Here is a 27,324-nt window from a genome sequence, read left to right as displayed (position 1 = left end):
TATCCTCGTCTTCGTCCTGGTCTTTATCCTCGTCTTCGTCCTGGTCTTTATCCTCGTCTTCGTCCTGGTCTTCATCCTCGTCTTCGTCCTGGTCTTCTCTGCAGGCGATCTGAGCATCTCAGCAGACAGACTGAGTGAGAAGAAGTCCCAGAACGACTTTGCTCTGTGGAAAGCCTCGAAGCCCGGTGAGCCGTCCTGGGATTCTCCGTGGGGGAAGGTGAGCGCCTGCCGCCATTTTCCTCCTGATCCTCATGTTCCACACTTTAATAACGGCGAGTCTGTGTCCTCCTGCGGCGGCAGGGTCGGCCCGGGTGGCACATCGAGTGTTCGGCCATGGCCGGCTCCATCCTGGGAGAGTCCATGGACATCCATGGAGGAGGCTTCGACCTGCGCTTCCCCCATCATGACAACGAGCTGGCCCAGTCCGAGGTCACTTCCTGTTACTTCCTGTCACTTCCTGTCACTTCCTGTCAGTTTCTTGCTCATGTTCTGCTTCCAAACAGCCAAATCTGACACCAGCTCCGCAGAAGGTCGGGTTCATAAATCGATTTTATCAATTTATCAAATTTTTGGTTCCTGAAGATTTAAATTTTGGAACATTTGGATTTTATTTTTTCACTTTTGTACTCATTGTGTTTCCATAAATCAGAGTGACGTCAGGGCGGCCATCTTGTTTTAGAGCATGTTTTACGGCTTCAAAATATAAGTCAGGCTACAATTTATATCTTTAATTACGAGAATTAATTTATAATCTCACAGGAATGCAGAATCAAAATAACACTAGAACAATTTCACAATACTGGGAGAATGAAGCAGTAATTTTATAAAAACTCCCAACAAAAAGTTTATTATCAAAGTTTGCATCTTTATTAAGCTAATATTATGACTATTGTAGCTAAACATAAATTCTCGTAGCCCCGCCCTGATACTCTGTCGTACCATTCACAGAAAAAAACATTTTCAGAAACTATCTTTTAAAAAAGAAGTTAGTTAATAGATGAAAATCAGGAATCAGATCCGTGTAGCAGTGTTTCAGGGACATGTGGATGGTTAAAAAGAAAGGAGGAGTCACTTTCTGCCAAAACAACTCAGAAATTTTGAGATTAATCTTAGATATTTTCAATTAAAAATCGTTGAAATTTCAGTTTGAAAAGTTAAATATTAACTTTTTCAACTCAGAAAATTTACAAAAGTGAATTTGTTTTTACTTTTGAAACTCAGAAAAGTCCCCGTCGTCTTTCCTAGGAAATTTTCTTTAAATTTTTTGCCAGAATTGTTCTGATTGTTTTCTACCTACAGAGACCCTGATGCACCGAAATGAGACAAATATTTCAGATTAATCCGATCCCTGAGCAGGGCGGTTCTGATGGGCGGTTCTGTTTGGCCGTGTTTGAGCCCAGCTGTTTTTTCTTCAGGCGTTCTTCCAGAACGACTGTTGGGTCCGTTACTTCCTGCACACCGGCCACCTGACCATCGCCGGCTGCAAGATGTCCAAGTCTCTGAAAAACTTCATCACCATAAAGGACGCCCTGGCGAAGAACACAGGTGAGTGTTCCTGCGTTGCTAGGCAACCGTGTGCCCGCTGGCGCCCCCTGCTGACGTGAGCTGTTCCCCCCGCAGCGCGCCAGCTGCGCCTGGCCTTCCTCATGCATTCCTGGAAAGACACGCTGGACTACTCGGCCAACACCATGGAGTCGGCCGTCCAGTATGAGAAGTTCATGAACGTAGGTGTCGCCGTCGCTTCGGGCGACTCCCCGCCGCCTCGCCGGGTCTAAAGCTGCCGGTTCTCTTCCTGTCCTGCAGGAGTTCTTCCTGAACGTCAAAGACGTCCTGCGTGCGCCGAGCGATCTCACCGGACGCTTCGAGAAGTGGGAGGCAGAGGAGGCGGAGCTTAACAGCAGGTGAGGCATCAGAGGACAGGAAGCAGCTTCAGCCTCAACACACACACTCTGCTCCTACAGCACCTGTGTGTGTGTGTGTGTGTGTTCCAGTTTCTACGACAGGAAGTGGGCCGTTCACCTGGCGCTGTGTGACAACATGGACACGCGCAGCGCCATGGAGGAGATGAGGCTTCTGGTCGGCCTTAGCAACAGCTACATCGCCGGCAGGAAGAGCTCCAAGCTGAGGCCCAACCGCCTGCTGCTGCAGAGCATCGCCTCCTACCTGACCGCCATGTTGAAGGTGGTGATGATGATGATGGAGGAGGAAGACCTAACATAATTAGTTAAAAACACAATAAATGAATTAGGTTATGAATAAATAACTTAATTGCTCAATATTTCTTAATATGTCAATTAATTACATAAATAAATGAATTACTGAAATTATCAATATCCATTTAAATAACTGTAAAAAATGATTAAAAATACTTCATTTTTATGGGGTTTAATTTATTTATTTTATTCCACTGACTTATTTAAATCCATAAACAAAATGTTAATAAAAAATCTAAAAGATGTTCAGAAACCGAAAAACAGTTTCCAGACATAAATACTAAAATCATTTTTGTTCTTGGATTTTTTTCTACTTTTATTCCTTCATCTTTCATGTTTCTCTTCTCTTACAGTAAATTACATCGTAACATTTTTCGTATTTATAATTTGCTGATTTAAAAGCTGTTTGTGGATCTAGACTAATGGGAATTTTCTGGCTCTCCTCCAGATATTCGGAGCCATCGAAGGATCCGATCCCATCGGTTTTCCAGTCGGAGGACAAGCTGTGGATGTGAGTAAACGGCTGATCTGTTGGGAGAACCCACCCGGAAAAAACCGATTCAGTGACCCGGTTCTGGTCCGATCTTTGCAGCTGGAGAGCACGGTGATGCCCTACCTGGCGGTTCTGTCCGACTTCAGGGAGGACGTCCGGAAAATCGCCCGGGAGCAGAAAGGTGAGGCCCAAACCCGACGTTCCCGATCCCGTCCCGTCTTCCAGAACTGACTGTGTTCTCCCGACCCGTCCAGTGACGGCGCTGCTGCGGCTCTGCGACGCCGTCCGGGACGACACGCTGCCGGAGCTGGGCGTCCGGCTGGAGGACCACGAAGGTGACGCAGCTTTTTAAAACGGGTCCAACAGGAAGTCTGCAGCGGCTCGGGTCAAACTGAGAATCTGTTTCAGGTCAGCCCACCGTGGTGAAGCTGGTGGACAAGGAGACGTTACTGAGGGAGAGAGAGGAGAAGAAGAAGGTCAGGCAAATAAACTCTATGTAACCTTTGTAAAAAATAAGTTTTTACATGTCGTCTGTGTCTCGTGTTTATGAGACAGATAACCTGCACTGCAAAAACAAACTCTTACCAAGTCATTTGGTCCAAACTACTGCAAATATCTTAGTTTTGTCTTATTTCTAGTGTACTAACTTATAAACAGAGCTGAGCAGAAACCTCAAGTAAGAGGAGAATCACTTTCCATTTTTACTAAAGTAAAGAGAATCCATCCAAAACATTAAGAGTAAAAAGTCTTCTCTAGTGCTGACCAACGGATCAAATTATCAGTCATTTAATATTTAAAATGATTGATATGAAGTTAAATAGAAATTTATATCAATCTTTATGTAACGTTAAGTAGAATTTGATAATAATTTATATAAATTACAAAAACTAACAATCAGGCCAAAGGAAATGTTTCTAAATCCGTTTCTTTCAATAAAAAACTTATAACAAGGTTATTTTTCATTCACTGGGTAGAAAATCCAGAAATTATACTGAATCAGGAGAAGAGATACTTCATAATGAAATTACTGAAGTGAAAGTAAAAAGTGCAGCGTAGTAAAAAATGCTCCTAAAAGTACATTAAAAAATACTCAAGTAAATGTAACTAGTTACTACCTGGTTCTGCTAATAAGTAACTTGTTTTAATAAGTCCTTCAGATTGATGAAGGGTTCCTGATCCACAGGCAGACGGTTTGTTAGAATGAATTTATCTGCCAAACTAACGGCCTCAGCATTCATGGCCGACTGATCATGACCGATAATTATCAGGTTATTGGTTATTCTGATGATCATAAAAAAATCACATTCTGTAGATTCTTCAGTTAAGCCGTTTATGCAATATTAGAAATACATTAAAAAATGCAAATGGGTTGTGCTGTGGTGGCGCAGGGGTTCAGCACAACCCACATATGGAGGCCTCAGGCCTCGACGCAGCCGTCGCAGGTTCGATTCCCGGCCCTGCCGACCCTTGCTGCATGTCTTCCCCCGTCTCTCGTTACCCACTTTCCTGTTAATTAACTAACAAATAAAGGCCAAAAGAGCTAAAAAAAATAAAAGTGTATTAAAAGATGCAAATAAACTAACAATTAAATTTATTTTTTAAATTAGAAAATAGCCATTTTATGACTAAAAGTCACTAACAACAACAAAATGTTTAGTTTCTGCTCTGACTGTGGTGTTTGTTCAGGAACTTTCCAGTTTTCAGCCTGTATGCTCCAGCTAACGATTAATCAGTAACTAAATCAGTTGATTATTAATGTGACGATCGCTCCAGACCTGAAGCAGAGTAAAAATGAAAGAGTGAATCAGTTCTTCACTGAATAATACAGTTTGAACTGATGATGATTTTGAAACTTTTCCTTCGTTCCCAGATGGAGGAGGAGAAGAAGCGGAAGAAGGAGGAAGCTGCCAGGAAGAAGCAGGAGCAGGAGGTCCGTCAGACATTTTGAATCGGTTGGATTCACCCTCTCGTTCGCCCAATAATCACTTTGCTCTCTCTCTTTCAGATGGCGAAACTCGCCAAGATGAAAGTCCCTCCGTGTGAGATGTTTCGCTCAGAAACAGACAAATATTCCAGGTTTGACGATACGGTAAGTGGAACATTCACACTCCTTCCAAACGAAGCCAAAAAGGTTTTGGTTCATTTGAAGATGTTTTGAGTGTTTGTTCTGAAAACCCGGCATCTGTCCCGTTTCCCTCCCCTCAGGGTTTTCCCACTCATGACGCTGAAGGAAAGGAGCTGAGCAAAGGCCAAGCCAAGAAGCTGCGGAAGCTGTTCGAGGCTCAGGAAAAGCTCCACAGCGAGTATCTGCAGATGAACGGGAACTGAGAGTCCACTTCCCTCTGACGCAGCTTCAGCAGGGACTCGGAAAACAGCGAACTCGGTTTTATTCTCCTCTGATCAGATCCAGAAAGGTGTGGAAGAAGGGACGTTTTCTCCATCAGCAGAACCCGGCTGCCACTGCCGCTTCGTTTCCAGACTGGGATCAAACTCATGAACTTCATCTGTGACGGTTTCCATCATGCATTCCTATCAGCCGTTCATTCATTCATTCATCCGTCTGTAAACGGATTCAAACAAACTGCAACGCCGAGTTTCCAACAGACGAGGAAACTGGAGTCAGGAAAACCTGGGAAGCTGAACCCAAACCCTCTTCACATCTAACCAGACTGGTGGAAAATTTCATTTGTGCTGCTTTTGCTTTGAACATATTAATAAAAGTTTAAAGGTCAAAAGGTCAACCAGCCCCCCCATATTCCTCAAATCAAACTAAATTGGTGCCAATGTTATGTTTGTGCGGCTATCATTCAAAATATATTAATAAATGTTTCCAGAGGTCATCAGAGGTCAACCAGGGGCCGCTCCAAAACTAAACAAATTTGGTGTCAGTCAAATCCGTTTCTTTTTGCTGCTTTGTCGTAATTATTTTTAGTTTTTGCCACTATGGTTTTAAAGATATAAATAAATGTTTCCAGAGGTCATCAGAGGTCAGCCAGCTCCTCCACCTTCCTCAAACCTAATAATTGGTGTCAAACATTTGTATTATATTTTTATTAATATATTTAAAATGATTAAAGTGCCTATTGTTAGCTGGGGATGGGCACCAGCAGTCCTCCCGACCCCACAAGGGACAAGGGAGTAAAGAAAATGGATGGATGGATTAAAATGATAGCAGCACAAATGTTTGACAACAATAGATTTGGGTAATGTGGGCGGGGCTGGTTGACCTTTTGACCTCTGTCAGTGATGTCTTTAAGCAGCATAAATGTAGTGGAGCTGATTGACAGCAGGTTCGACTGATTTGAGGAAAATGGGGGGTGGAGGGTTGAACATTCATGACTTCTGGAAACATTTATTATTTGAAAAGATAGCAGCACAAACGTTTGACACTAATTTGATTAGATTTGAAAAAGGCGGAGGGGGAAACTCACTCAGGATTTGTTGTCAGAAAAGCTTCCAAGTTTTCATGTTAGTTGTGGAAAAACGTTCCCAGGATAAAAGCGTCCTGTTGGGAATAAGATGGATAATAACGGCTTTCCACATGTCCAGGCCCGTTTTTCTCCAGTCCTTGTCCCAGTGTTGTCTCTGTGAAAACGGACTGAGTTTGTATTTGTTGTGGTCCTGCCGATAAATCCCAGGATGTTCGGATCGCAGGATCCTGGGAACATCAGCAGATCTGACAGGAAGAGCCAGGCTTTTTTAATCAACCATCCATCCATTACTGCTTGTATTTTTCTACTGATTTATTAGAAACTCGTGGTTCTGTGAAGGTGCAGCTGCAGGTTGTGAAGAAGATGCTCTAATAAAACCAATCAGACATAGGTGGTGTCTTTATTTCAGACAATACAGATTCATTCAGATCAGAAGCATCATTCAGAAACTCCTCAAGAATAATTTATTTTCATGTATCCAACAGATGAGGAATAATCCGAGTCGGATGTAATTTGCTCCACACGCAGGTCACTGACAATCCAAGACACATCTGGGAACCAAAAAAATATTGTTTTGAGATTACTATGAAACTTTAAACTTTAAATAAAGTTGTACTAAATAGATATTTTAATTTTTTTGTTTTTACTAAAATTGCAAAAAATTTAATTTTGTAGTATTTCTGAATATAAATCAGGTTCTGCCTCTTTCCCTGGTTAAAACAAAACAGCAGCACATGATGTTCTGATGTTTCAAATGATGATCTAGATTTTTATGAATTTTTTTCTGCTTCATTTCAGAGTTCATTAAATTCACGTTCAAATGCAGACTGAAAAAAATTATACGTTGTGTTGCACCTTAAAAGTTCCCCATTTTAGGAACATAGTTTAGTCTACATCTTCATTTTTAAAAAGATTAAATTTGAACCGTTTTATCTGCACCAAATTGCCTTTTTAAGTTTTTATGTATTAATGCACATTTAACTGTTTAACCCAGAAACGCATCAGACACAAGCCTACAATTTATGTTTGAGTGAGAGCTCTTGTTTACACACACCAGCTTTGTTGCTTTGCACTGTTCTAATTTATGTACATTAGCAACTGAAAGTACAGGTTTCACAGGCTTTTTGTTGTGAAAAACAGATTTTAACATGATTATTACTTTGTGATAATGTGATATATTTTTACAATTTCTTTATATATATACATATTGAAGTTCTGTTGATCTTCTGTAGTAGATTTCGCTACTAGTGTTAAGTATTTCTGCTGTTTACCTATCTGATTTCGACTTCTTATTCTTAGCCAATCAGCGGCCTCCTAGCCTCAGCTGCAGCCAATGAGCGGCCTCTTAGCCTAAGCCATAGCCAATCAGATTCCCCGCAGCGCTATTTGAACGTCCTGCATGAATCGTGTTCTGTAGTTTCAGCTGCTGTGGATCTTCTCCGGTTCTGATTCTAGTTTTCAGGATTTTATCTCGACATGTCCGCTGTGGGGCTTCGAGCTGCGGTGAGTTAACATGTCTCCGTCTGTCTCCGTGTCTCTGTCCTCGTTGTCCAACGTCTCTCGGTTTGTTGCAGCCGCTGCAGGCCGCAGAGGAGCCTCTGAAGAAGGGGAAAATCTCCGCAGTGGCTCCGAGGAGAGCTGCTCTTGTGGAGATCACCAACAACACCGGAGCTTTGGCTGACACCGAGGTAACACTCCGGGACCAGAACCCGCTGGTTCTGGGTCCAAACCGGCTGAAATTTTGGGTCTTTGAATCGTGTGTCGTTATGGTAACCTAATTGAATTCGTCAGGTAATGGAGGTCAACGTCCCAAAGCCTAATAAACCGATGTTTTGGCCTTTGACTTGTAGGTGACCCGGATATAGACCTAAATGTTTGCTCTGTTGGTTTTTAAACCACGAGCTCTTAAAAATAAGCTTTATTACAAACGTGACGTTTGTAGAAGTTTTCTTAATGCATTTAGATGGGCTGGGGAGAAGGAATGTTTCCTACGTCGTTTTGTCAGATTATTTCTTTGAGCAATCTCGGGCATAAACAATTAAAATCATTCTTGCGTTTCTTTCTGCTGTCCTATTTAAGCTAACCGATAAAGGAAAATCTTCACCTAATTGAGAACAGGTGAATGCGTTTGACTTATTGGAATAAATTGAAAATTAAAGAAGTTTTGATTGGGGAGATTGTTCAATTTGGTGAGGGCGGGAAAACGCATCAAAAGTTCACCTCCAAAATGCTAAAAGTGGCGCAATATATTTATTTTCTGTGCTTTGCATCAAAATCCTCAACTGTCCATGGATCCAGGAAAGTCAACCGATTCTGGCTGTAGATGGAGTCAATCCCGATCTTTATGTCATTTCTAGATTTATGTTGGGGCATCTTGAAATGGCAAATTTGTTGTTCTAGAATCAGCTTTATTGGCAACGATTGTGGTAGAAATGAGGAATTTCGGTTTAAATCTGTTTTTCAGAGGACGGGAGCAACCAAGAAGTCCTCCAAGCCGTCCTGCTCCCAGAAACCCAGCCGGGTCCCGGAGGCCGAGGCCCGGCTCCCGGAGCCGCTCCCGGCTCTTCCAGAGGATCCGTCCCTGGAGGTGGAGCGGGAACTGTGCCGGGCTTTCTCCGAGACGCTGCTGCCGGTGCCGGACGTGGATGAGCAGGACGCCGCGGAGCCGCAGCTCTGCTCTCACTACGTCAAGGACATCTACGCCTACCTGCGGAGTCTGGAGGTAACTTCCTTCCTCCTGCTCTGACCTCTGACCCGGAATGCGACTCTTGCTTTCTGAAGTGTTTGCGGAGGCGCTCCTGTTTTATACGTTACATCATTTATACACAAACAGCTGTTGAATGTAGAAAATTCTGACTAGAAGTCATTTTGTTTTTTTGGCGCCCATTATGCTGCATATAGCGCACAGCCACATTTTGCGCCACTGGCTCTGACCTCTGACCCAGTGACGCACAGGGAGTTGAATAGCCAAATTGAAAATCAGTACAGGAATTTCTCATTTACTTTTGGCTTTAATTGATTGAAGCTTTAATAAATTCTGTAAAATTTAACGATGGCAAGAAAAATAAGATTTACCTTTAAATGAAAAATCATATTTTTTAATGAAACCTGTCCTTCTCCATGAATATGTTTAAAACATTGACAGAAAAATCTTTTCACTTAGTTTTTAAAAATCCTGCAGCTTAATTGGAGATGAAAAACCTGGACCGGTTTTGCTGTTTTCCTGTAATTCTGTTTTTAAAGCGTAGAAGAAGAGCACCTGTTGTGCCCATGTGGCTCAGCACTGCCCCCTATCAGTGAGGCATTGTACTTTCTGCCTTATGTTTATGGCCGGAGACTAAATATGTCACTAACATTCATTAAATATATTGCTGTGGAACGCCAATATTTGTAGAAAATGTATAATTAAACATGTATGTTGGTGCTCTGAAGAGCAGCAATGGGCATGCTCAAACTGCATGCATGCATGCGCATATATATATTATTATTATTATTTTTTAAACCCTAAAAATGTTGCTCAACATTAAAAAAAACAAACTTAAAAATCCAGTGGAAATTTTTTCACTATGTACCCGTTTTCTCACCAAACTGCTATGACCTCTGACCCCTGGCATGTCTCCAGGTGCAGCAGGCCATCCGGGCCGACTACCTGAAGGGGTCAGAGGTCACATCAGCCATGAGGGCGATCCTGGTGGACTGGTTGATCCAGGTCCACTCCCGCTTCCAGCTGCTGCAGGAGACGCTGTACCTCACCGTGGCCGTTCTGGACCGCTTCCTGCAGGTGAGCCTGACCGGCACCAGAACCTCCTCCCGCCTCCAGGTCTGACGCTCTGCTGCTTCCACAGGTCCAGCCAGTGTCCCGCAGGAAGCTGCAGCTGGTGGGTGTGGCCGCCATGCTGGTGGCCTGTAAGTACGAGGAGATGTTCTGCCCGGAGGTGGGAGACTTCGCCTACATCACGGATGATGCCTTCAGCAAGGCCCAGATCCTGGAGATGGAGCAGCTGGTGCTGAGGAGGCTCGGCTTCCAGCTGGGGCGCCCGCTGCCGCTGCACTTCCTGCGCCGAGCCTCCAAGGTGGCAAATGTAAGTCTGGAGCTGCAGGGGATTCTGGGAAAACTCCTGATCAGTCCATCGCTTCCAGACTTCATGTAGCGGCGCTCCGATAAACTGACAGCTGAGTATCAGCAGCCTGTCGCCATAACGATGTCTCTGGGTGACAAACTGTCCCAGAAATTATTGGTTTTTCTTTTTGGAGACCATTTTCAGCTCATAATGCTAGAACACCCTCTCAGATAAAACTTAATTTCTTAGGATTTAACTTTTTTAAAGCATTTTAGATCAAACTTAAGCTCTCTAACCAAATTTTGCTTGAAAAATGATTAATCCTTTTGTCTTGAACAGAGAAAAAGGCAGGCAGAAGTTAAAACTACTACATCATACTGCGGCTCAATTTTTTGCAGCATTTATTTTCAAAATGGCGACTTTTCAACAATATTGAACGGAGAGCATCTCTAACAATTATTCAGAATTATTTTTTTCTTCCAACCATGTATTGTGACGGGCTTATGCTGAGTTGCATTTTAGGCAATAACTTTATTATTTTGAAGGAATTGAATTGATGTTCTACACCTTTTGTCTGTTGGATTTTTGTTTTTAAATCGATTCCTAAGCTAACTGTTAATTGCGTTTTAAAGATCACTGATCGGTCAGAAAACTCCCACCGATCGTTTAGCCTGGATCCAAAGCTCTCCAGGCTTCCTTCCTGGAAATGGACTGGATCAGGAGTTCTCCATGGTTCTGATCCAGACTGGATCAGTGGTTCTGACTGTCTCTGTGTCTCAGACCGACGTAGAGAAGCACACTCTGGCCAAGTACCTGATGGAGCTGACCCTCCTGGACTACCAGATGGTCCACCTGCGGCCCTCTGAGGTCGCCGCCGCCTCCCTGTGTCTGTCCCAGCTGCTGGTGGACGGCCTGCCCTGGGTGAGTCGCCCTACCTGTCCCTCTGTCTCAGCTTCACTTATTCCAGCTGGAAACTAGAGATCAGGATGACCTCTGACCTCAGAGCCACATAAAGCTGGTTCCAAAGTGGACCTTCTACCAGCTGCAGAACATTTCCAGGATCAGAGAAACTCATCCAGGCGTTTCTCTTTAGTGGCTTTGATTCCTGCAGCAGCGTCTTCACAGGACTGACGGATCAACGGTCCGGAACGCTGCCGCTGGAGTTCTGGCTAGAACCAGGAGGATAGAGCCGCCGCCCGGTTCGACAGTCCTTGACTGAGAGAAGAGACTTTAAACTACTGCTGGTAGTTTATAAATCACTGAACGGATTAAAGATCTGCTGTTGTACCAACCCTCCAGACCTCAGGTTCTGGTTCTGCTCTTCGTCCAGAACAAATTTCCAGGAAACTGCAAAACGGCTGAAGTGCTGAGTTAAAGCTAAAACCCAGCTGGTTAGAGTTGTCTTGGGACCATAATAAATGGGACAAAATGTTTGTTCCCGTTTTCTAGACTAATGAACGTTAATTTTCCTCAGTCGCCCACGCAGCAGCACTACTCCACCTACGACGAGGCCCACCTGCAGCCAATCATGCAGCAGCTGGCAAAGAACGTGGTGCTGGTGAACGAGGGGAGGACCAAGTTCCAGGTGAGTTGAAGACGTGTAGCTGTCCCCTGGCTGGAGGGACAGTCTCTGTCTGTCCCCTGGCTGGAGGGACAGTCTCTGTCTGTCCCCTGGCTGGAGGGACAGTGTCTCTCTGTCTGTCCCCTGGCTGGAGGGACAGTGTCTCTCTGTCTGTCCCCTGGCTGGAGGGACAGTGTCTCTCTCTCTCTCTCCCTCTCTGTCCCCTGGCTGGAGGGACTGTCTCTCTCTGTCTGTCCCCTGGCTGGAGGGACTGTCTGTCCCCTGGCTGGAGGACAGACTCTCTCTCTCTCACCCTGCAGGCGGTGAGGAAGAAGTACTCCAGCAGCAAACTGATGAAGATCAGCCTCCTTCCTCAGCTGAACTCCTCCATCATCCAGAAGCTAGCGGCTCCTCTGCTAAAGGAGTCCTGAGACCCGGAACGTCTTCCTGGACTTTAACTTTTTGCACTTTAGTTTTGGATTTGTTCTCTTGCTGTGGAGCTTTTTTATTAAAATGTTTTTATAAACTTTCATCAAAATGTTGTAATTCAGGATCTTGTTGTGCTTTAAACTGTATTGTGAACATGAGCTGCAGAAGTTTGTCTGCAAGCAACTTCTGTGGAAACAAACTCTAAGACTTATTTTATTTTTAAATCAAGAAGTTGGGTTTAATTTTTGTTAAACTGAAATAAAATTTTAAAAACTGAGTCTGTTTTCTGTATTTGCAAGGCCGTTTATTTTAATTTGACACCATTTATGCACAAGACTAGAGTTAAGTGACTAATTCAATAGTTGTATTAAAATGTAAACTTAAAACTTGGTTTCTGGGATTGTTGTGATCTTTAATGTTGGCACCAAAAAAGAAAAGCAACATTTTAAATTGGTTTAATCAAACTGTTCTTACAGACAAAATGTTGACTTTCTATTTTTTTACAGCAGCATTTAGTTTTTTCCTTCAGTTTTTCTCTAATCTATATTTTCTGAAAGAAATTGGGTATTAAAATCATTCTAAATACAAGTTCAGTAGATATTGCATGTTGCCTTTTTCCACATCCTGGTTTGTTTTCCAACATTTCTCATTTTACTTTCAAACCCTGCTTATCTTTAAGGCAAATGCAAACAATTTTATGCTTTAACTTGGTAAATCTGACCCGTTAACAGGACCCACCCACTCGGTAGGTCAGGTAATGAATAATCCGACCACAAGCGTCTCCATCCAGAAGTGAACTGAGAAACGCCACATGTGATGAAGCAAATTTCTCAGCATTTTCCGGATTTCATTCTATTAAGTTTTTTTATATAAAGTCATTTACATGCACCTGAATCATGTTTCTAACGAATATTACATGTGACCAATAAAGACAAGTTTATTACTAAAATAGTCTTTATTTTCTGTGTAGAGCTGACAGGCTCCAGTCGTGCTGGTTGTCGGGTCTTGGTTCTGGCTCAGTTGAATCGGACTCGGCGCATGGAGCCCACGGTGCTGTTCTGGCTGCCCCAGTCGTTGAAGTTGTGGTAGTCCCGTTTCTCCAGGACGTAGTGCTGCCCCCTGTAGTTGGGCTCCTGGTACACCACCCAGCTGTGACAGCAGAACGGGTCGGTCAGGTCCAGAACACCCTGAGGTTCTTTCTTTACGTGATTCTGGTTCTTTCCAGCTTTCCCGGGAACCCCATTCAAATGTATGTTTTCACCTTATGTATTCATTAATAATTATTTCGTTTTAGGCTAAATATTTTGCTGGTTAACTAAATATTAGCTTCAGACAAAAATATTTAGCTTACTAGCTAAAGATTTAGCTTGCTCAGTTTGAGGCTAAATATTTAGCTGGCTAAATACGGATGTTTAGTAAGTTAACATTCCATTAGCTCGCTAAATATTTTCTTCATTAATATTAAATTTAAAATGTAATTAATTTTTTAGCTAGCTAAATATTTAGTTAGCCACCCAAATATTTAGCTGGCTAACTAAATATTAAGCTTCAAGCTAAGTATTTAGCTTGCTAACTAGAGCTTTAGTTTGAAGCTAAATCTCTTCATTTATTTCTGACTGTAATTTTTTTCTGTTGTGAATATTCTGTAACCTCTGTGTGTCGCTGGCAGGATTCTCTTGCAAAAGAGATTTTTAATCCCAACGGAAATAAACGTCAAATAAAAAATAAAAACATGTAGCTTATTAAATGTAGCTGGTTCAGTTTAAGGGTAAATATTTAGCTTGATTCGCCATTTATGAACAATATTTCTGTATTCGTCTTCGCTTTGGAGTAACTACTTTGATAAACATTGACCTGCTTTTACTTGAATGCAAGACTTCAGCCCAAATAAGGAAATAATCAACCCCAACCTTTCTTATAGCGCAATCATGCTAAACCTTTTTATATTTTGTATCTGCAACCATTTAAAATATTCCTTTAGTTTATTTCTGAGCAGATAAAATAAAAATGGCACAAACATTTTGTAAGTACGGTAAAGGATGTGTGATGCTGTGGGGTGTTAGAATGCAGGACTTTATGAACTTTTTGGGAAAATCACAACATTTTAAATAAAATCTGGTGATCTCCGACAGGAATCATCATCTGGTCTTTCTGGAGGATTGAACCTCCTGAAGAGAGAGAGCCCAGATCTCTGGACCCAAAGGTGAAAGTTATCACAGCTTCTTATTAAACCAAGCCTTTCCTGACGTAAAACCCGAACTGGACCTGTCAGGACGTTGCACTTACGCTCCTCCCAGGATGCGGATAGACGCCACTCTGTTGAGGTTGTAGCGGCTCAGCAGGTTGGGAATGTCATCCTGGATCTCCATCTTCTTCCCGGAGAAACCGGCTCGCTCGAACAGCTGCGCCCTGGGAGGATTGTTGTCCTGAGGACCAGAGACGCAGCGGATCAGTGAGGAAGCCGACACATTTAGAAATCAATGAAATGTTTTAGAGGCTCACCTGCTTAACGGAGCGGACCGAGGAGACGTGGTCCACCTGGGCGCACCAGCGGTCGTAGCAGTTGTACTCCCCGCGGTCGGACATGTCCCACAGGTACTGACGGCCCCGGTAGTTCTCCTGCTCGAACCCGACCCATCTGCCAGACACGCCACAGAGAAGAAGAAGATGATGAGTTCCTCAGAGAGGAACTCATCATCCTTCTAGAGAGGAACTTCTCTAGAAGAAAAGAAGTTCCTCTCTTCTTCTAGAGACCGATATTTTAAGACAGTAGTTCCTAAACTTTCTCACATCCCCTTTGAAAACTCAGACAAAGCTACAAAATCTATGAAGAAACAGAATTTCATTCTTACTTACGCTAGCTTGAGGAGCTGTTTTCACTGGCAGCCAATCAGGAAGACGATCATGGCATTAGCATTTTTAACAATAAAGGTTATTTTACTTATTAAATAGCCTTTATTGTAGAGCAATAAAGGCTATTTTTGTCTTCAAGAAGTTATCTTAACTTACCATATAATTTATAAAAAATGATTGAAATACAGATTACATTTATTAAAAACAATTCAATTTATGATTTAAAAGTTTATTGGGTTTCCTTTTTTCCTATTTTTTTCTCATCTTTCTCTGTTGGCGCCCCCTAGCGGCCCTCCCTTTGAAAAACACTGTTTTCTTAGACAGTACTGGTTCTGGTCAGTAATTCTTGTTGGCTGTGGGAACTTTGGGAAGTTCCCACAGTGTTCTCAATGTTTCAGTTTCTGCCTGAAAAGGCGAACTTACGCTCCGCTGTCCACCTGGACGGAGTTACATCTCTCTGGGAAGTTCTTGTCGCTGATCCTGGGACAGTCGGAGTTCAGGTCCAGTCGTCTGCCAGCGAAGTTTCGCTGCTCGAAAAGGGTCACCTGGGCGCAGAGAACAAGGTCAAACAGTGACACTCAGGTTTCATTCAGCAGTTCCAAAGAGTTCTGGATCAGCGGTTCTGCAAACTTTTGGATCTTTTTCAGCTTCTCTTTAACTATCAGCTGGTTTTTCATTGCAAAGTTTGTTGGAAGTATCTCAACCAGTTCAGAATATTCCTCTGAAAATGTCCCGAGCTGAACAGAAAGACAAGATCCACAGAAAACTCTCCAGAACCTCCAAGACTTTAGGAAATTCTGTCTGAAAATGTAAAGAAATGATTTTAAAACCACCAGGAGTTTCTGTAATCTGCTTAAACTCCTGGGTCCAAATGGGTGAATCAAATAACCAAAGTTCTTCTACTAAGAGGCAGGCTTAATGTATTCTGCAAACGTTTAAACTAAAATGACCAATTTTTTCCAATTATTTAGAAACGTTTCTGTTCTGTTGTTCGGACTCTAAATGTTCTGGTTCTTCTGTCACAGGTTGGGTTCTAGATGCTGGACAGGAATAATCTGATCAAATAATCCGAAATTATCTAGTCAGGAGGTCGAGTTGCTCCAGTTTCTAACCTTGTAAACTATCAAAATGAAGTGATGAGGAGAAACACGATACATTTATTAAAGCTATCAACAGAAGGCAGAAAAATGAAAACAGGTGATGCAACTTTAACAAATTAGATAAACTTGTTAGAAGTAATCAAATTAAGCTGTCATGTTAAACAAATGTAGATAAATGAAGTTTAACTTTTCAGATTTTTTATGGTGGCGCTGCTTCCCGGCTGGACTCACCCTCCCAGTGGACCCGTAGAAGGCACGTTGGAGCACAGACCCCAGTTTGCTGCAGACAAACAAACCCAAACCGTTTTATTCAGAAAACAGACCAATATTCAACTCTCTTCATGTTCTGGAGCCTAACTGGACTCTAAAACCGTCTTTAGCTCATGGTGTTTTTCTCCTCATCCTCAGTCTGGGTGGTTTGGTGGAACTGTTGGCGGCCCCGCGGCGGGCCCCGGCCCTCGGGACGTACCTGGTTTGTTGGGTCAATCCTGGGACCTTAGTGAAGATGTTCATGTCAGCTCTGCGAGGCAGCCAGAAACCGCCTTAAATATGGCGCGTTGATGCAGCGCAGAGCTACCAGAAGGCTCAGGTTGCTCCTGATGCGGCCGCCGGGGCCCGCGGGGCCATTCATATGCTAAACACACACTCCTGATGCCCCCGAGTCACAGAATGAATGAAACAGAAGCACAACGAGCGCGGAGTGCAGCGCCAACAGTTTGGGTTTGAACATTTCAGCATTTTCTCTGAAACAAAGCAGAGAAGGGCCTTGATGGCGGCGGGGCCCGCTGCTCCTGGAGCCTGGATTATTCACAGGAAGCCTGGAGAACGCCACAGGACGTCCTGACTGCACCGACCCCAGGTCAGCCTGTATCTGACGGAGTCATCATCACATCTCATCACTTAACGTTCATCAACAGTTGGTTTATTTTTCTCCTAAAATCATTTTATTAATATAATACATTCAAAAATAAAAGATCAAAATGAGTAATTTTTGGTACACAGGAAGAAAATATTCCCTCCAGGTGGGACATTTCAATAAATGCCACACCTGCGCCCCCTGCTGGCAGAGATTTGTGCCTGCAGTGTCCTGTTGACCATATATGGACAAACCTTCACATTTACCTCTAAGTCCTTATTTATTAAGATACTGTAAAGAGTTAATATGCGTCAGTATTTTCATTAAAACAGTGAAACTTGTATGTTATGACAATTATTACACACAGTGAAGTTTTTTGATGCGTTGTGTCTATAACATACCAAACATTGATATTTTTGCGCTAATGCATAATTGTAAGTTTATTGCAGTTTTCCGCAAAAAAATGTCAAAACTGTTAAGTGATGCTAACTCTCACCTGCAGGTGGCAGTATTTCTTTTAGGTAGATAAGCCTGACATGACGTCATGTTATAACAACTGACTGACTGTAGTACTAGGAGAAGAAAAGGAAAGCATGTTAACATTGTAGCGCAGCTAGCTTCTGCTGGAAGTGAGTAAAACAGCAACTTAAAATTCATTTCAAACATTTTTTGATTGCAAAAATCACAAAAACAGACTCAAAGTCCTGGAGGGAGAGATTTTTGTTCAAGTATGATTTAGGTACCTTATTGTCAGGTAAGGATCAGATAGTTAGTAGGAAGTGGAAGGGGTGTACTTTCTTTTTCCTCAGGCCTGCAGAGCATGAAGCCATGTTGAATGAACACAGACATCCAGTTTGCTTACAGTGTTAAAATCCCTCCATTCTCCATCAGATGTGTTTGTCCAGCAGATTTACTGTCACACTCCGCCGGCTCCCAATGCCGCACCATTCAGAGGGTGTGTGTGTGTGTGTGTGTGTGTGTGTGTGTGTGTGTGTGTGTGTGATGAATAGTGGAAAACGTCCTGGATGTTTCACTCTGTTGTGTTTTTGTTGCGCTGGTGGGGAACCAGAAGCTTCAGGACTCTTCCTGCGTCCCAGAGACAGACAAGACAAACACAGCAGGTCAGACTTGTGTGTGTGTGTGTGTGTGTGTGTGTGTGTTCAGAGTCAGGCAGCACCTCAAACCCAACACACACTCCTTCATTTTCCTGTTTCAGTTAGATTCTAGAGCAGAAGAGAGGCCAGCAGCGTGAAATGTCTCTGTTGGACAAACCGTCCCACTTCCTGTCCCAGTTTGTCCCACAGCTGGCTCAGATAAATCTGCTGTTGCCATGGCGACACACTTCAGGGCAGAGGTCCGCTTCTTCCGGCCTTTCTGGCAGTTTAGTTGGCGGTGATTAAGTGCGGCTGCATGTTGCCTGTCCTGCAGGTGTGAGGAAGCGAGCGGGGACGATGCTGCGGACAGGAATCCGTCTTCTGGCGCTGGCGCTGTGCGTTTCAGCTGGTGGAGACTTTGACTGGACCAAGAATGAGAAAACCTCTTTCTACTACGGCACCTTCCCAACTGGTACGAACTGGTAGGATGGAGAAACATGAGAGTCATTTCTGTCTGGAAAATTTCAAAACCAACAATTGCAGAAAATTCAGATGAAATTTTTTTTTGTTAGACCTGCTGCAATAATCAGTTAATCAATTAATCACATAATAAATTAAAACAAGCTCAATGATTTCCATTTGAATGATTTATTGGTTTTTCTCTTTCCACCAGACTGAACACAATAAAAGTGTTCAGTCTGGTTTGTTGGTCTCAGTCAGCAGAGGCTTCATCATTCATTTTATTTGTTGATTCTGTATTAATTTCATATTAATACAAAACACATTTAAAATGTCTTCCAGTTCCAGTTTATAATTTCAAGTGTATTGATCTTTGAGAATGTTTGTTATTATCACTATATTACTAGAAAATGGTCTCAAAAGAACAAGATTATTGTTTATCACAATAACTTCTGGGACGATTTATCGTGCAGCAGCTTCTCTTATTGTAACAGGCCAAATCTTTGTTTCATTATGTGTTTATTAGAGCAGGGCTGTCCAGACCTTTGGTTAGACTGGACAATATCAGAAGTTCTCGCTGACCAAAATTAAAAAAAGAAAGAAAGTGAATATAAGTTTTTTTTTTGTACAAAATGAATTTTGTTAAGATTTAAAAATGATTTTGCACACTTTCTGTATGAAAAATTTCATCTGGTTTTCAAATTATTTTGGATTTGATTGAACAAATTTGTTCTGAGGATAAGAACAGGTTTGAGTAACTTCCTTTAAAAACGCTTTCTGTGTTTAGTCGAGTTTAAGGAATGAAATAAAAGCTGATTTGGCTGCAGCAAAGTTGGTTTTCCAGTGCAAATCTCTTGATAAACGTGTTTCTACTGATTATAAAAGCTTAGTTATAAAAAGATGAATACTTTGAGTTCTGCTGAATATTTTCCATGGTAAGAAAATTATGTTGGTAATAATTTTACCCTGATCTCCATCTTCATCAGCCGAGTGGTTTCAGGATGTTCTGGGAGAAATATTCCAATCATTTCTCAGACATTTGGTTTTTTTTGATTGAAACTTTGGAGTAAATCAGACTTGGGATCCTCTGTGTGTGTGTCTGTATTAATTTATATTTAATTCAGTTCCAGGAACCAAAACAGGAAGTGATGACTCAGCTAATTGGGGTCGTGAACCCGGACCAGAACATTTATTTGGTTTTCTCTAACAGCTGAAGTTTAACCTGTTTTATTTGGAGCTCTAAAACTATTGCTGTTATTTTTGATAATGTTTGAAACCTGCAGGTTTCTCCTGGGGAGTCGGCAGCTCAGCCTATCAGACCGAAGGAGCGTGGAATACAGACGGGAAAGGAATGAGCATCTGGGATGTTTTTGCTCATAAAAAAGGAAAAATCTCCTCAAATGAAACGGGAGACTCTTCATGTGAAGGCTACTACAAGTTCAAGGTGGTACATGATTCTCCAAATGTTTCTTCTTATTATTTCTGAATTATGCAACATTAGTTCAGTTTTCAATGCTGCTAAATACCTTTAAAGATGTTGATGTTCAGGTAAATGTTCAGTCAGTTCTTTATGTCGAATGAAAACATTACTGTGATCGACACAAAACGCTGCAGATCCAAGAATGATACGAACTTCAAAACAGAAAAACAAAAAGCAACAGGAAACAGAGTCATGCTCAGAGGAAGGCCAGATGAAGCAGAAATTTATTTACAGTGAATACAGAAATGCAGCTAATTTTCTCATTATGTCATCCATAACAGAAACAAACATTTAAAAGCAGCTTGAAAACATGCTTGGTTTGTTTTGGATCAGAAAATCAATGTGAAATGATGTTTTTTTGTCTGTTTTTGTCTTTTAGGATGATATTAACCTGATGAAGGAGATGAAGCTGAGTCATTATCGCTTCTCTGTTTCCTGGCCGAGGATTTTACCCAGCGGGTTGAGAAGTAAAAACCCAGTTTGGACACTTTACATGAAAATCAAACCATTTCTAAGACATTTCAGACGTTTTCCTAACTAATGGAAACCAAAACTTCTCCAATCAGCAGAATCGTTGGCGGCAGTTGAAGGTGATGAAAACTCAAATGCAGCAGGAGGATTTCCATTTTTGTTTACTTCCTGGTCTGTCCTTTGTCCCGCCCCCACATCCTTTCTGTCCAATGGGAGCAAAGATTGTCATGGCTTTGTTTACAAATTATAGTCCACTTGCAAAAAAAATGCACCAAAAGAAAACAATGAAGCGTACTTTTCTGGGCCAAAGGACTTTCCTGGTGTTAATACAGCCCAATCTGAAAAGTGTGGTGTGCATTTATAATTAGCTCTAGTATTTTGTAAATCCACCTCTGGCTGCAGGTAAATCTGTAGGTATTTCACTACTGGCTTCTCAGTTTGATTTAGGTCTGTACTTTGACTAGGCCATTTTAACCCCTGACTCTGCTTTGATCTGAACCATCCCATAATACCTGTTCAGACTGTGTTCAGACTGGTTGTCCCGTTGGAAGGTGAACCTTCGCCCCTGGCTCAGCTCTTCTGCAGCCTCCAGGGTTTCCTTCCATCCAGCTTCCCTGTCCCAGAGCATGATGCTGCCACCACCTCGTCCTGCTGTGGGAAGGTGTGTTTGTCACTCTGATCAGTTTGGAGGATCATGAACTGGAGAATCAAACAGAACTCAGACAGGACACCTTCACCTGTCATCACTTTGTCTGCAGATTGGAGAATATTCCAGAAATATGTTGGTTGTATTTTAAATACTTTAACGTTTTCCTTGTTTTTGGATGCGTTTGTTTGTTTTCTGACATGAAACTGCTTCGTTTGGTCAGTGAATGAAAATCCCTGTATTCCTGTATTAATGTATAAATGGCTGATGATGATGTAACTTCCTGCAGGTGAGCACGTTAACGAGAAAGGAATCAGGTATTACAGCGACCTGATCGATTTGCTCCTGGACAGTAAGATCACACCTGTGGTCACTCTGTACCACTGGGATCTACCTCAGGTGAGTTCTTCCCGCCTGTCAGACGCGTCGGCGTGGGCGGAGCCTTGACCAGGATGTCGGCGTTCCCTCAGGTGCTGCAGGAGAAATATGGCGGCTGGCAGAACGCCAGCATGGTCGGCTACTTCAACGAATTCGCCAACTTGTGTTTTGAACGTTTTGGGAACAGAGTGAAGCTCTGGATCACCTTCAACAACCCCTGGGTGAGTGGATGGTGCGTTCACTGGCCGTGGGAACGTCTGGCCTGGGATCTCACTGAGGGGTCTGCTTCTTTTCAGTCCATTTCTGTGGAAGGATACGAAACAGGGGAGCACGCCCCCGGACTGAGGACGAGGGGCAGCGGAGCTTACAAAGCGGCTCACCACATCATCAAGGTCAGTCTGGGTCCAGATCGCTCCAATGCCGATCTGGACCCATTATGACCCTGAACGCAACGCCGTGGGTTCAACCTGGAGGTTCAGCCGTTAGATCAGGATCTGGTTCTGATCCGACATGACGGCGACTAAAGAAAAGCTTTGAGTTTCAAACTGAAGCTGCTGATCTGTCTGTCAGGGTTTGATCGTTTAGAGTTTAGACTCCAAACCGAGTCGCTCTTAATTCGCTAAAACAAGATTCAGATTCAACTTGGACTTGTTCCATTAGACTTGAGTTTTGACTTGGCTCTTAATAATTTGGCTTGACTTGAACTTTGCCCCTTAGTGACTTGAGAATTAACTACTTGGCCCTGAATGACTTGAGACTTGATTTAGCTTGCAGTGACTTGAAACTTGACTTGGACTTGGAAAAAGTGACTTGTGAACATGTCTTTCTACTGAGCTGTGAAGTTGTCTCCTCACATGAGTATTTCAGACTCGGTGTTCAACCTTTAGGTTAAATTAGTAGCAGAAAGTGGAGCTTTGTGTTCAGCAGACATAATTTGATCTAAACGTTTCATAATCAAACATATTTAGAAATGTCCAGGTATAAAAAACTATTTAAAATATTAACAGAATAATAAATACATCTTCGTTTTATTTTTTAGTAGTAACTGTCGGTACTTCCTGTTGACGCTCGTCTCTGTTTCCAGGCCCACGCTAAAGTCTGGCACACCTACGACATGAAGTGGAGGAGCAAGCAGAAAGGTGACGGAGTAAACCGACCCGACGGTTTGGCTCTGCGGTTCTGGTCAGTAGCTAACTGGTTTTCAGCTCGGCCCAGGTCTGATCGGGATCTCCCTGACCGCTGACTGGGGCGAACCGGTGGACGTGTCCAACCAGCGGGACGTCGAAGCAGCAGAGCGCTACATCCACTTCTACCTGGGCTGGTTCGCCACGCCGCTCTTCCATGGAGACTACCCAGCGGTCATGAAGGAATACATCGGTACCGTCACGCCCCGCTCCGTTTCCTCCAGCAGATGCAGTCATGGCTACCTGACGAGTTTTCAGCTAACAGGTTTTGGTTTCCCTAGACGTTCCTCAGAAAATGGCCGACTGAACATTAACAGACACCATAGTGCCTGAATTTACATCCAGTTGTATAAAGAAAACTTGTTTTTGCTTTTAATCAGATGTTAAATAAATTAGCAGGCCTGCCACAAAAACACATTTTACTGGACGACAAATTACTGCGATAATGTTGTTTTGAGACCATTTTCAGGTAATATTATGGTAATAGCATAATAATGCAATAACACATTCTGAAATATCAATAAACTTTAAATTCTAATGAGCCATTAACGCTGGAACAGGAAGACATTTTAAATATCTAAAATAAACAAAACAGCAGAAACAACAAATAAAATGAATTATAAAGTCTCTGTAAGCAAAATTGTTCTTCAAAAAAAGGTTTATTTGAGACCAAAGAACCAGACTGAAAACTTTTATCATGCAGTTTTTCGAAGAAAGAGAAAAACGATAAATTATGCAAATGGAAATGATTGAATTTGTTTTAATTTATCATGCAATTAATTGATTTACTGCTTATTATGGCCTATAAATTTGAGATTCTAAACTTAAGCATTGCACCACCATTCCTGTAAATCAGCTATGATGCTAATTAGCACCACTGGGCATTTAAGGAATGAAGCAAACTTTTCACTCTTACCGTTTTTTTATTGATCCCTTTTTAGGTCAAGCAGAATTTTAAAATTGAGTTAAAATATATATTTATTAAGCCGATTCAGTAGTGCACTACAGATCAAAGGTCAAAATGATATAAAATAAACTGATTTTGACATTAAAAACGGGCATTTTAACCCTTGTGTGTAGAAAAGGGGTCCAACCGACCCCACACACGTAAAACTTGTATCATTTGCCTCAGTCCTCGCACGCACAAGGGTTAACAAAGGTTTGGACACTTTGAGCCTAAATTATTCTGATGGCCCTGACGGTCCGACTCATTCAGTGTCTGCAGCAGGAATCAGATTATTTTCACGTTTTTTCGGTGCCAAAGTTAAACTCTTGGACATTAGAAAACCTGGAGAAGAACTGATCATCCCTGACTTCTGGATGTCCAGGCAGGAAGAGCGGCCAGCAGGGCCTGGGCGCGTCGCGGCTGCCCGTCTTCTCGCCTCAGGAGAAGAGCTACGTCCGAGGAACCGTCGACTTCCTGGGCCTCGGACATTACACCACCCGCTACGTCACCCAGAAGAACTACCCATCCGGCTTCGGGGACAGTTACTTTGCAGATCGGGACCTGGCGGAGCTGGTGGACCCAAAGTGGCCCGATCCTGGTTCTGAGTGGCTCTACTCAGTTCCCTGGGGGTTCCGGAGATTGTTGAACTTTGTGAAGGTGAAGCAACAAAATCATCTGTTTCTTCTAAACAGCACATTGTAAATATGAACTGGTTTTACTGTTTGGACTTTGTTTCCTCTATTATCACCATCATAAAGTAGATTTTGTATGTTTTTAAAAATCTAAATCCAAAAACAGTTTTATGAACAGAAAATAGGATTTAACCCCAGAATGAATCTTAAAGGAACATTAGAATCTGCAGGATGATCATCTGTCAGGTCTCGGTTGGTTGGTTTGTAATTGGAGGAAAGAAGAACCGGATCAGGAGGTTCTGTGGTTATGGATGGGTAGATCTAACCCTGAATTTTTCGTGTGATCTTACCGACAGGCCCAGTACGGAAACCCGATGATCTACGTGACGGAGAACGGCGTCTCGGAGAAGATGCTGTGCACCGACCTGTGTGATGACTGGAGGATGCAGTACTTCAGGGAATACATCAACGAGCTGCTGAAAGGTGACGGTTTCTCCTCTGTGTGGAACAGGAAGCTGGCTGGGTCGCCTCAACGTCTGTCTCTGTTTGGACCCTCAGCCGTTAGAGACGGCGTCAACGTGAAGGGTTACACCGCCTGGTCTCTGCTGGACGGCTTCGAGTGGGACGAAGGCTTCTCGGAGCGCTTCGGACTCTACTTCGTGGACTTTAGGAACAAGAACAAACCTCGCTTCCCAAAAGCTTCGGTCCAGTTCTACAAACGCATCATCAGCTCCAACGGCTTCCCCAGCCAGAGAGAGGTGAGGCCCAGCAGCGCAGCCGGCTCCAGAAGCAGCTGCTGACTCTGGTTCTCTGTTTGGTGTCTGCAGGTGGAGAGCTGGAAGAGGAAGGCTGTGGAGACGTGTTCCTCCAGCAACCAGCTGCTGGCTGCAGGTCAGTGGCATGAAAGGCCCAGGTAGAACTGGAGCATGCAGGAATGAAACACTTCCTGCTTGGGGAGGTTCTGAAGGTTCTGATTGGTGGGATGTATTAAAGTAGCAAAGTTCTTCCTTAATGTGATTAATTACATTGTTTATGTAATTATGTACATTGAAAATGTAATTAACTAAATAAGTCTTTAATTAAACGGTTGTGCAGGAGGCTCCACTTCTCCTTTTTAAAGATGTACAATTGAGTAATTGTGCGTCTGTTTGAAGAGTTTTTCACTGGGAGTGTAAATGTTGAGTTGGGGGGCGTGGCCAGCAGAATATTAGTGGATTTAAAGCGACAGAGACAATAAAACTGATCAGATTAAAAGCTCATTATCTGAGAATGAATTTGTACTAAAAGAGTAATGAACATGCTTTGTAGCCCACAGATCCATCCTAACCTGTTCAAGGAAGCAGAATAGGTCACTTTAAGTAGATTTAATCGCTGGTACTTTTGCTGGGCCTCACTACGTTTCTACAGTGTAAAAATTATACCTTACATTTACGTCATATTACATTTTTTTGCTCTTATTGATTTGAAATCAATGACTTATCTGAGTTAACCAGTTAAAAATGGATTCTAGTTTCAGGAAACTGAAATATTGACTCCATTACAAGGTTGAATATACGATATTTATTCAGCTGTGGAGTTGATGACAACATAGAGTTGAAATGTCAGTGGAAAGGATCGGTACCAGCTATTCCTTTATCTGCTGCCCATGTTTAGGCAGACTGTGTTAAATAAAAACTTTCAAAGATTCAATCATCCTTTTTCTTATTTTGGCAGCACAGTGGCGCGGTTGGTAGCAAGAAGGTCCTGGGTTCGATTCCCAGCCCTGGTCTTTCTGCATGGAGTCTACATGTTCTCCCTGTGCATGCGTGGGTTTTCTCCGGGTTCTCCGGTTTCCTCCCACAGTCCAAAAACATGACTGTCAGGTTAATTGGCCTCTCCAAATTGTCCCTAGGTGTGAGTGTGTGTGCATGGTTGTGTGTCTCTGTGTTGCCCTGCGACAGACTGGTGACCTGTCCAGGTGACCTGTCAGGCGACCTGTCCAGGTGACCTGTCCAGGTGACCTGTCCAGGTGACCTGTCCAGGCGACCTGTCCAGGTGCAGATCCACAAAGTCACAAGTCCAAGTGTAAACTGTGTCACAGAGAGTAAACACAATAAGACATGCATTATCTGGAGCATTGTTCATGAAAATGGCAGAACAGCATTCATGAACTAAAGAAAATATATATATAGTAGAGACACATAACATTCTACATCATTGCATTACAGAACAAGTACTTTAACTTTCAATACTTCAAGTTTTTTTTACAAACAAGCACTTTTACTACTTTTACTCAAGTAAAATGTTAGTTTGTATATTTGTGTCTGTTTCCTGCAGTTCAGTGTTTGAGTATTTTCTCTTTTGCTGGTTGCAGATCCACTGATTGGCCACATGGAGATGGTCACAGAGATCGTTGTTCCCACCGTCTGCACGCTCTGCATCCTCCTCAGCGCCGTCTTCTTCATGTTTCTGCTGCGCCGACGCCTCTGAGGAACGCCCAGGTTGCCTCGTCTGTTTCCATGGAAGCAGAGCTCAGCAGGAACCAATCAGAGCGGCGTCTTCCTGTTGACCGCCCTGCCTTTCTGTTCCAGTCGGGTCATCAATAAACAGTCAGAACAAGCAGAATATGATTATTAATCAATACATGATTAGTAAACCTGGTTTACTGTTGAACTAAAATTGGACTGAACTGTTCAAACTGTTTCTGACTGGAACAAACAACCAGGCTGAACTTTATATTATGAGTTTCATCATATTTAAGCTTTTATTACCAGCTGTATTTCTAAATTTGATATAACAATAAAGTGGTTTAAATGTGCATAATAAGTCTGAGGAATATTTAGAGAGTTTGTGTAGTATATAAATGTAAGATTTTATTTATTTTTCATCAAACAGCTCATTTACCAGGTTCATGCACTCCTCTGCAGTAGGAGGGTTGGAAGGTTTCCAGAGTGTAATAATCACTTATTTTTCACTCGGTGAAAAAAAAAAAATGAAACAGATTCACTCATGGAAAAAAAAAATATTCCCCTGCAGGTTTTAAACCTGACATAATAAA

At 42.6% G+C, this 27,324-nt stretch overlaps 4 protein-coding genes and 1 long non-coding RNA gene across 11 annotated transcripts in view; 3 read left to right on the top strand and 2 right to left on the bottom strand.

Moving 5' to 3' along the window:
* cars1 (cysteinyl-tRNA synthetase 1) overlaps positions 1–5,447 on the top strand; it is a 13,981-nt gene extending 8,534 nt beyond the window's left edge. For 3 of the 5 annotated variants that reach the window (XM_007570997.2, XM_007570995.2, XM_016681204.1), the window contains 12 exons: positions 105–217; positions 301–429; positions 1,416–1,545; positions 1,621–1,724; positions 1,804–1,901; positions 1,992–2,181; positions 2,662–2,887; positions 2,961–3,041; positions 3,115–3,182; positions 4,577–4,636; positions 4,712–4,795; positions 4,912–5,447. In XM_007570997.2, coding sequence (XP_007571059.1) covers positions 105–217; positions 301–429; positions 1,416–1,545; positions 1,621–1,724; positions 1,804–1,901; positions 1,992–2,181; positions 2,662–2,887; positions 2,961–3,041; positions 3,115–3,182; positions 4,577–4,636; positions 4,712–4,795; positions 4,912–5,034 — 1,406 coding nt within the window. In that variant the 3' untranslated portion in view covers positions 5,035–5,447. The remainder of the gene's footprint in view (positions 1–104; positions 218–300; positions 430–1,415; positions 1,546–1,620; positions 1,725–1,803; positions 1,902–1,991; positions 2,182–2,661; positions 2,888–2,960; positions 3,042–3,114; positions 3,183–4,576; positions 4,637–4,711; positions 4,796–4,911) is intronic. The other 2 variants (XM_007570998.2, XM_016681205.1) reach the window with 1 other exon arrangement.
* An 832-nt stretch (positions 5,448–6,279) lies between these two features.
* Positions 6,280–7,210, bottom strand: LOC107838528 (uncharacterized). The gene is made up of 2 exons (XR_001664614.1): positions 6,785–7,210; positions 6,280–6,735 (listed from the first exon to the last, which is right to left on the bottom strand). It is a non-coding gene; the product is annotated as an uncharacterized LOC107838528 (long non-coding RNA).
* A 305-nt stretch (positions 7,211–7,515) lies between these two features.
* Positions 7,516–12,464, top strand: ccnb2 (cyclin B2). 2 transcript variants are annotated; one of them, XM_016681209.1, is made up of 8 exons: positions 7,516–7,640; positions 7,721–7,825; positions 8,602–8,859; positions 9,760–9,918; positions 9,983–10,219; positions 10,979–11,119; positions 11,673–11,783; positions 12,080–12,464. In XM_016681209.1, exons 1-8 carry the CDS (start codon positions 7,614–7,616, stop codon positions 12,188–12,190), a joined length of 1,149 nt encoding a protein of 382 aa, XP_016536695.1. In that variant the 5' UTR covers positions 7,516–7,613; the 3' UTR covers positions 12,191–12,464. The 2 variants fall into 2 exon arrangements, with proteins under 2 accessions (XP_016536695.1, XP_007571055.1); XM_007570993.2 differs by having other exon boundaries at positions 7,712–7,825.
* Positions 12,465–13,124: 660 nt separating this feature from the next.
* Positions 13,125–16,680, bottom strand: crybgx (crystallin beta gamma X). Its single transcript, XM_007570992.2, has 6 exons — positions 16,611–16,680; positions 16,373–16,421; positions 15,465–15,586; positions 14,691–14,826; positions 14,475–14,614; positions 13,125–13,337 (listed from the first exon to the last, which is right to left on the bottom strand). The coding sequence occupies exons 1-6, from the start codon at positions 16,652–16,654 to the stop codon at positions 13,205–13,207; spliced, it is 624 nt and encodes a 207-aa protein (XP_007571054.1). The 5' UTR covers positions 16,655–16,680; the 3' UTR covers positions 13,125–13,204.
* Positions 16,681–17,473: 793 nt separating this feature from the next.
* Positions 17,474–27,089, top strand: LOC103151125 (lactase-like protein). Of its 2 annotated transcripts, none has more exons than XM_016681206.1 (14): positions 17,474–17,630; positions 18,433–18,563; positions 19,834–19,994; positions 20,410–20,497; positions 21,437–21,546; positions 21,618–21,746; positions 21,822–21,917; positions 22,610–22,664; positions 22,741–22,902; positions 24,038–24,312; positions 24,644–24,770; positions 24,846–25,045; positions 25,115–25,178; positions 26,641–27,089. In XM_016681206.1, the coding sequence occupies exons 2-14, from the start codon at positions 18,449–18,451 to the stop codon at positions 26,754–26,756; spliced, it is 1,698 nt and encodes a 565-aa protein (XP_016536692.1). In that variant the 5' UTR covers positions 17,474–17,630; positions 18,433–18,448; the 3' UTR covers positions 26,757–27,089. The 2 variants fall into 2 exon arrangements, with proteins under 2 accessions (XP_016536692.1, XP_007571052.1); XM_007570990.2 differs by lacking the exon at positions 17,474–17,630 and adding an exon at positions 17,647–18,118 and having other exon boundaries at positions 18,426–18,563.
* The last annotated feature ends 235 nt before the right edge of the window (positions 27,090–27,324 follow it).

Source organism: Poecilia formosa, unplaced genomic scaffold, assembly GCF_000485575.1.
Source record: "Poecilia formosa unplaced genomic scaffold, Poecilia_formosa-5.1.2 Scaffold272, whole genome shotgun sequence".
Classification (NCBI taxonomy): Eukaryota; Metazoa; Chordata; class Actinopteri; order Cyprinodontiformes; family Poeciliidae; genus Poecilia; species Poecilia formosa.
The sequence above is the reverse complement of the archived record's forward strand: the minus strand, read 5'-3'. Positions and strand labels throughout refer to the sequence as shown.

What these genes read in the sequence shown, in the direction of transcription:
- LOC103151125 (XM_016681206.1), top strand. Translation starts at nt 18,449, where the DNA reads ATGCTGCGGACAGGAATCCGTCTTCTGGCGCTGGCGCTGTGCGTTTCA. An exon ending in GATTGTTGAACTTTGTGAAG is followed by an intron (nt 24,313 to 24,643) that starts GTGAAGCAACAA and finishes TCTTACCGACAG; the next exon opens with GCCCAGTACGGAAACCCGAT. An exon ending in GCTTCCCCAGCCAGAGAGAG is followed by an intron (nt 25,046 to 25,114) that starts GTGAGGCCCAGC and finishes TGGTGTCTGCAG; the next exon opens with GTGGAGAGCTGGAAGAGGAA.
- crybgx (XM_007570992.2), bottom strand. Translation starts at nt 16,654, where the DNA reads ATGAACATCTTCACTAAGGTCCCAGGATTGACCCAACAAACCAG. An exon ending in GTCCAGGTGGACAGCGGAGC is followed by an intron (nt 14,827 to 15,464) that starts GTAAGTTCGCCT and finishes CGTGTCTGGCAG; the next exon opens with ATGGGTCGGGTTCGAGCAGG. An exon ending in CGGTCCGCTCCGTTAAGCAG is followed by an intron (nt 14,615 to 14,690) that starts GTGAGCCTCTAA and finishes TCTGGTCCTCAG; the next exon opens with GACAACAATCCTCCCAGGGC.
- ccnb2 (XM_007570993.2), top strand. Translation starts at nt 7,614, where the DNA reads ATGTCCGCTGTGGGGCTTCGAGCTGCG. An exon ending in CCTACCTGCGGAGTCTGGAG is followed by an intron (nt 8,860 to 9,759) that starts GTAACTTCCTTC and finishes GCATGTCTCCAG; the next exon opens with GTGCAGCAGGCCATCCGGGC. An exon ending in GAGCCTCCAAGGTGGCAAAT is followed by an intron (nt 10,220 to 10,978) that starts GTAAGTCTGGAG and finishes TCTGTGTCTCAG; the next exon opens with ACCGACGTAGAGAAGCACAC.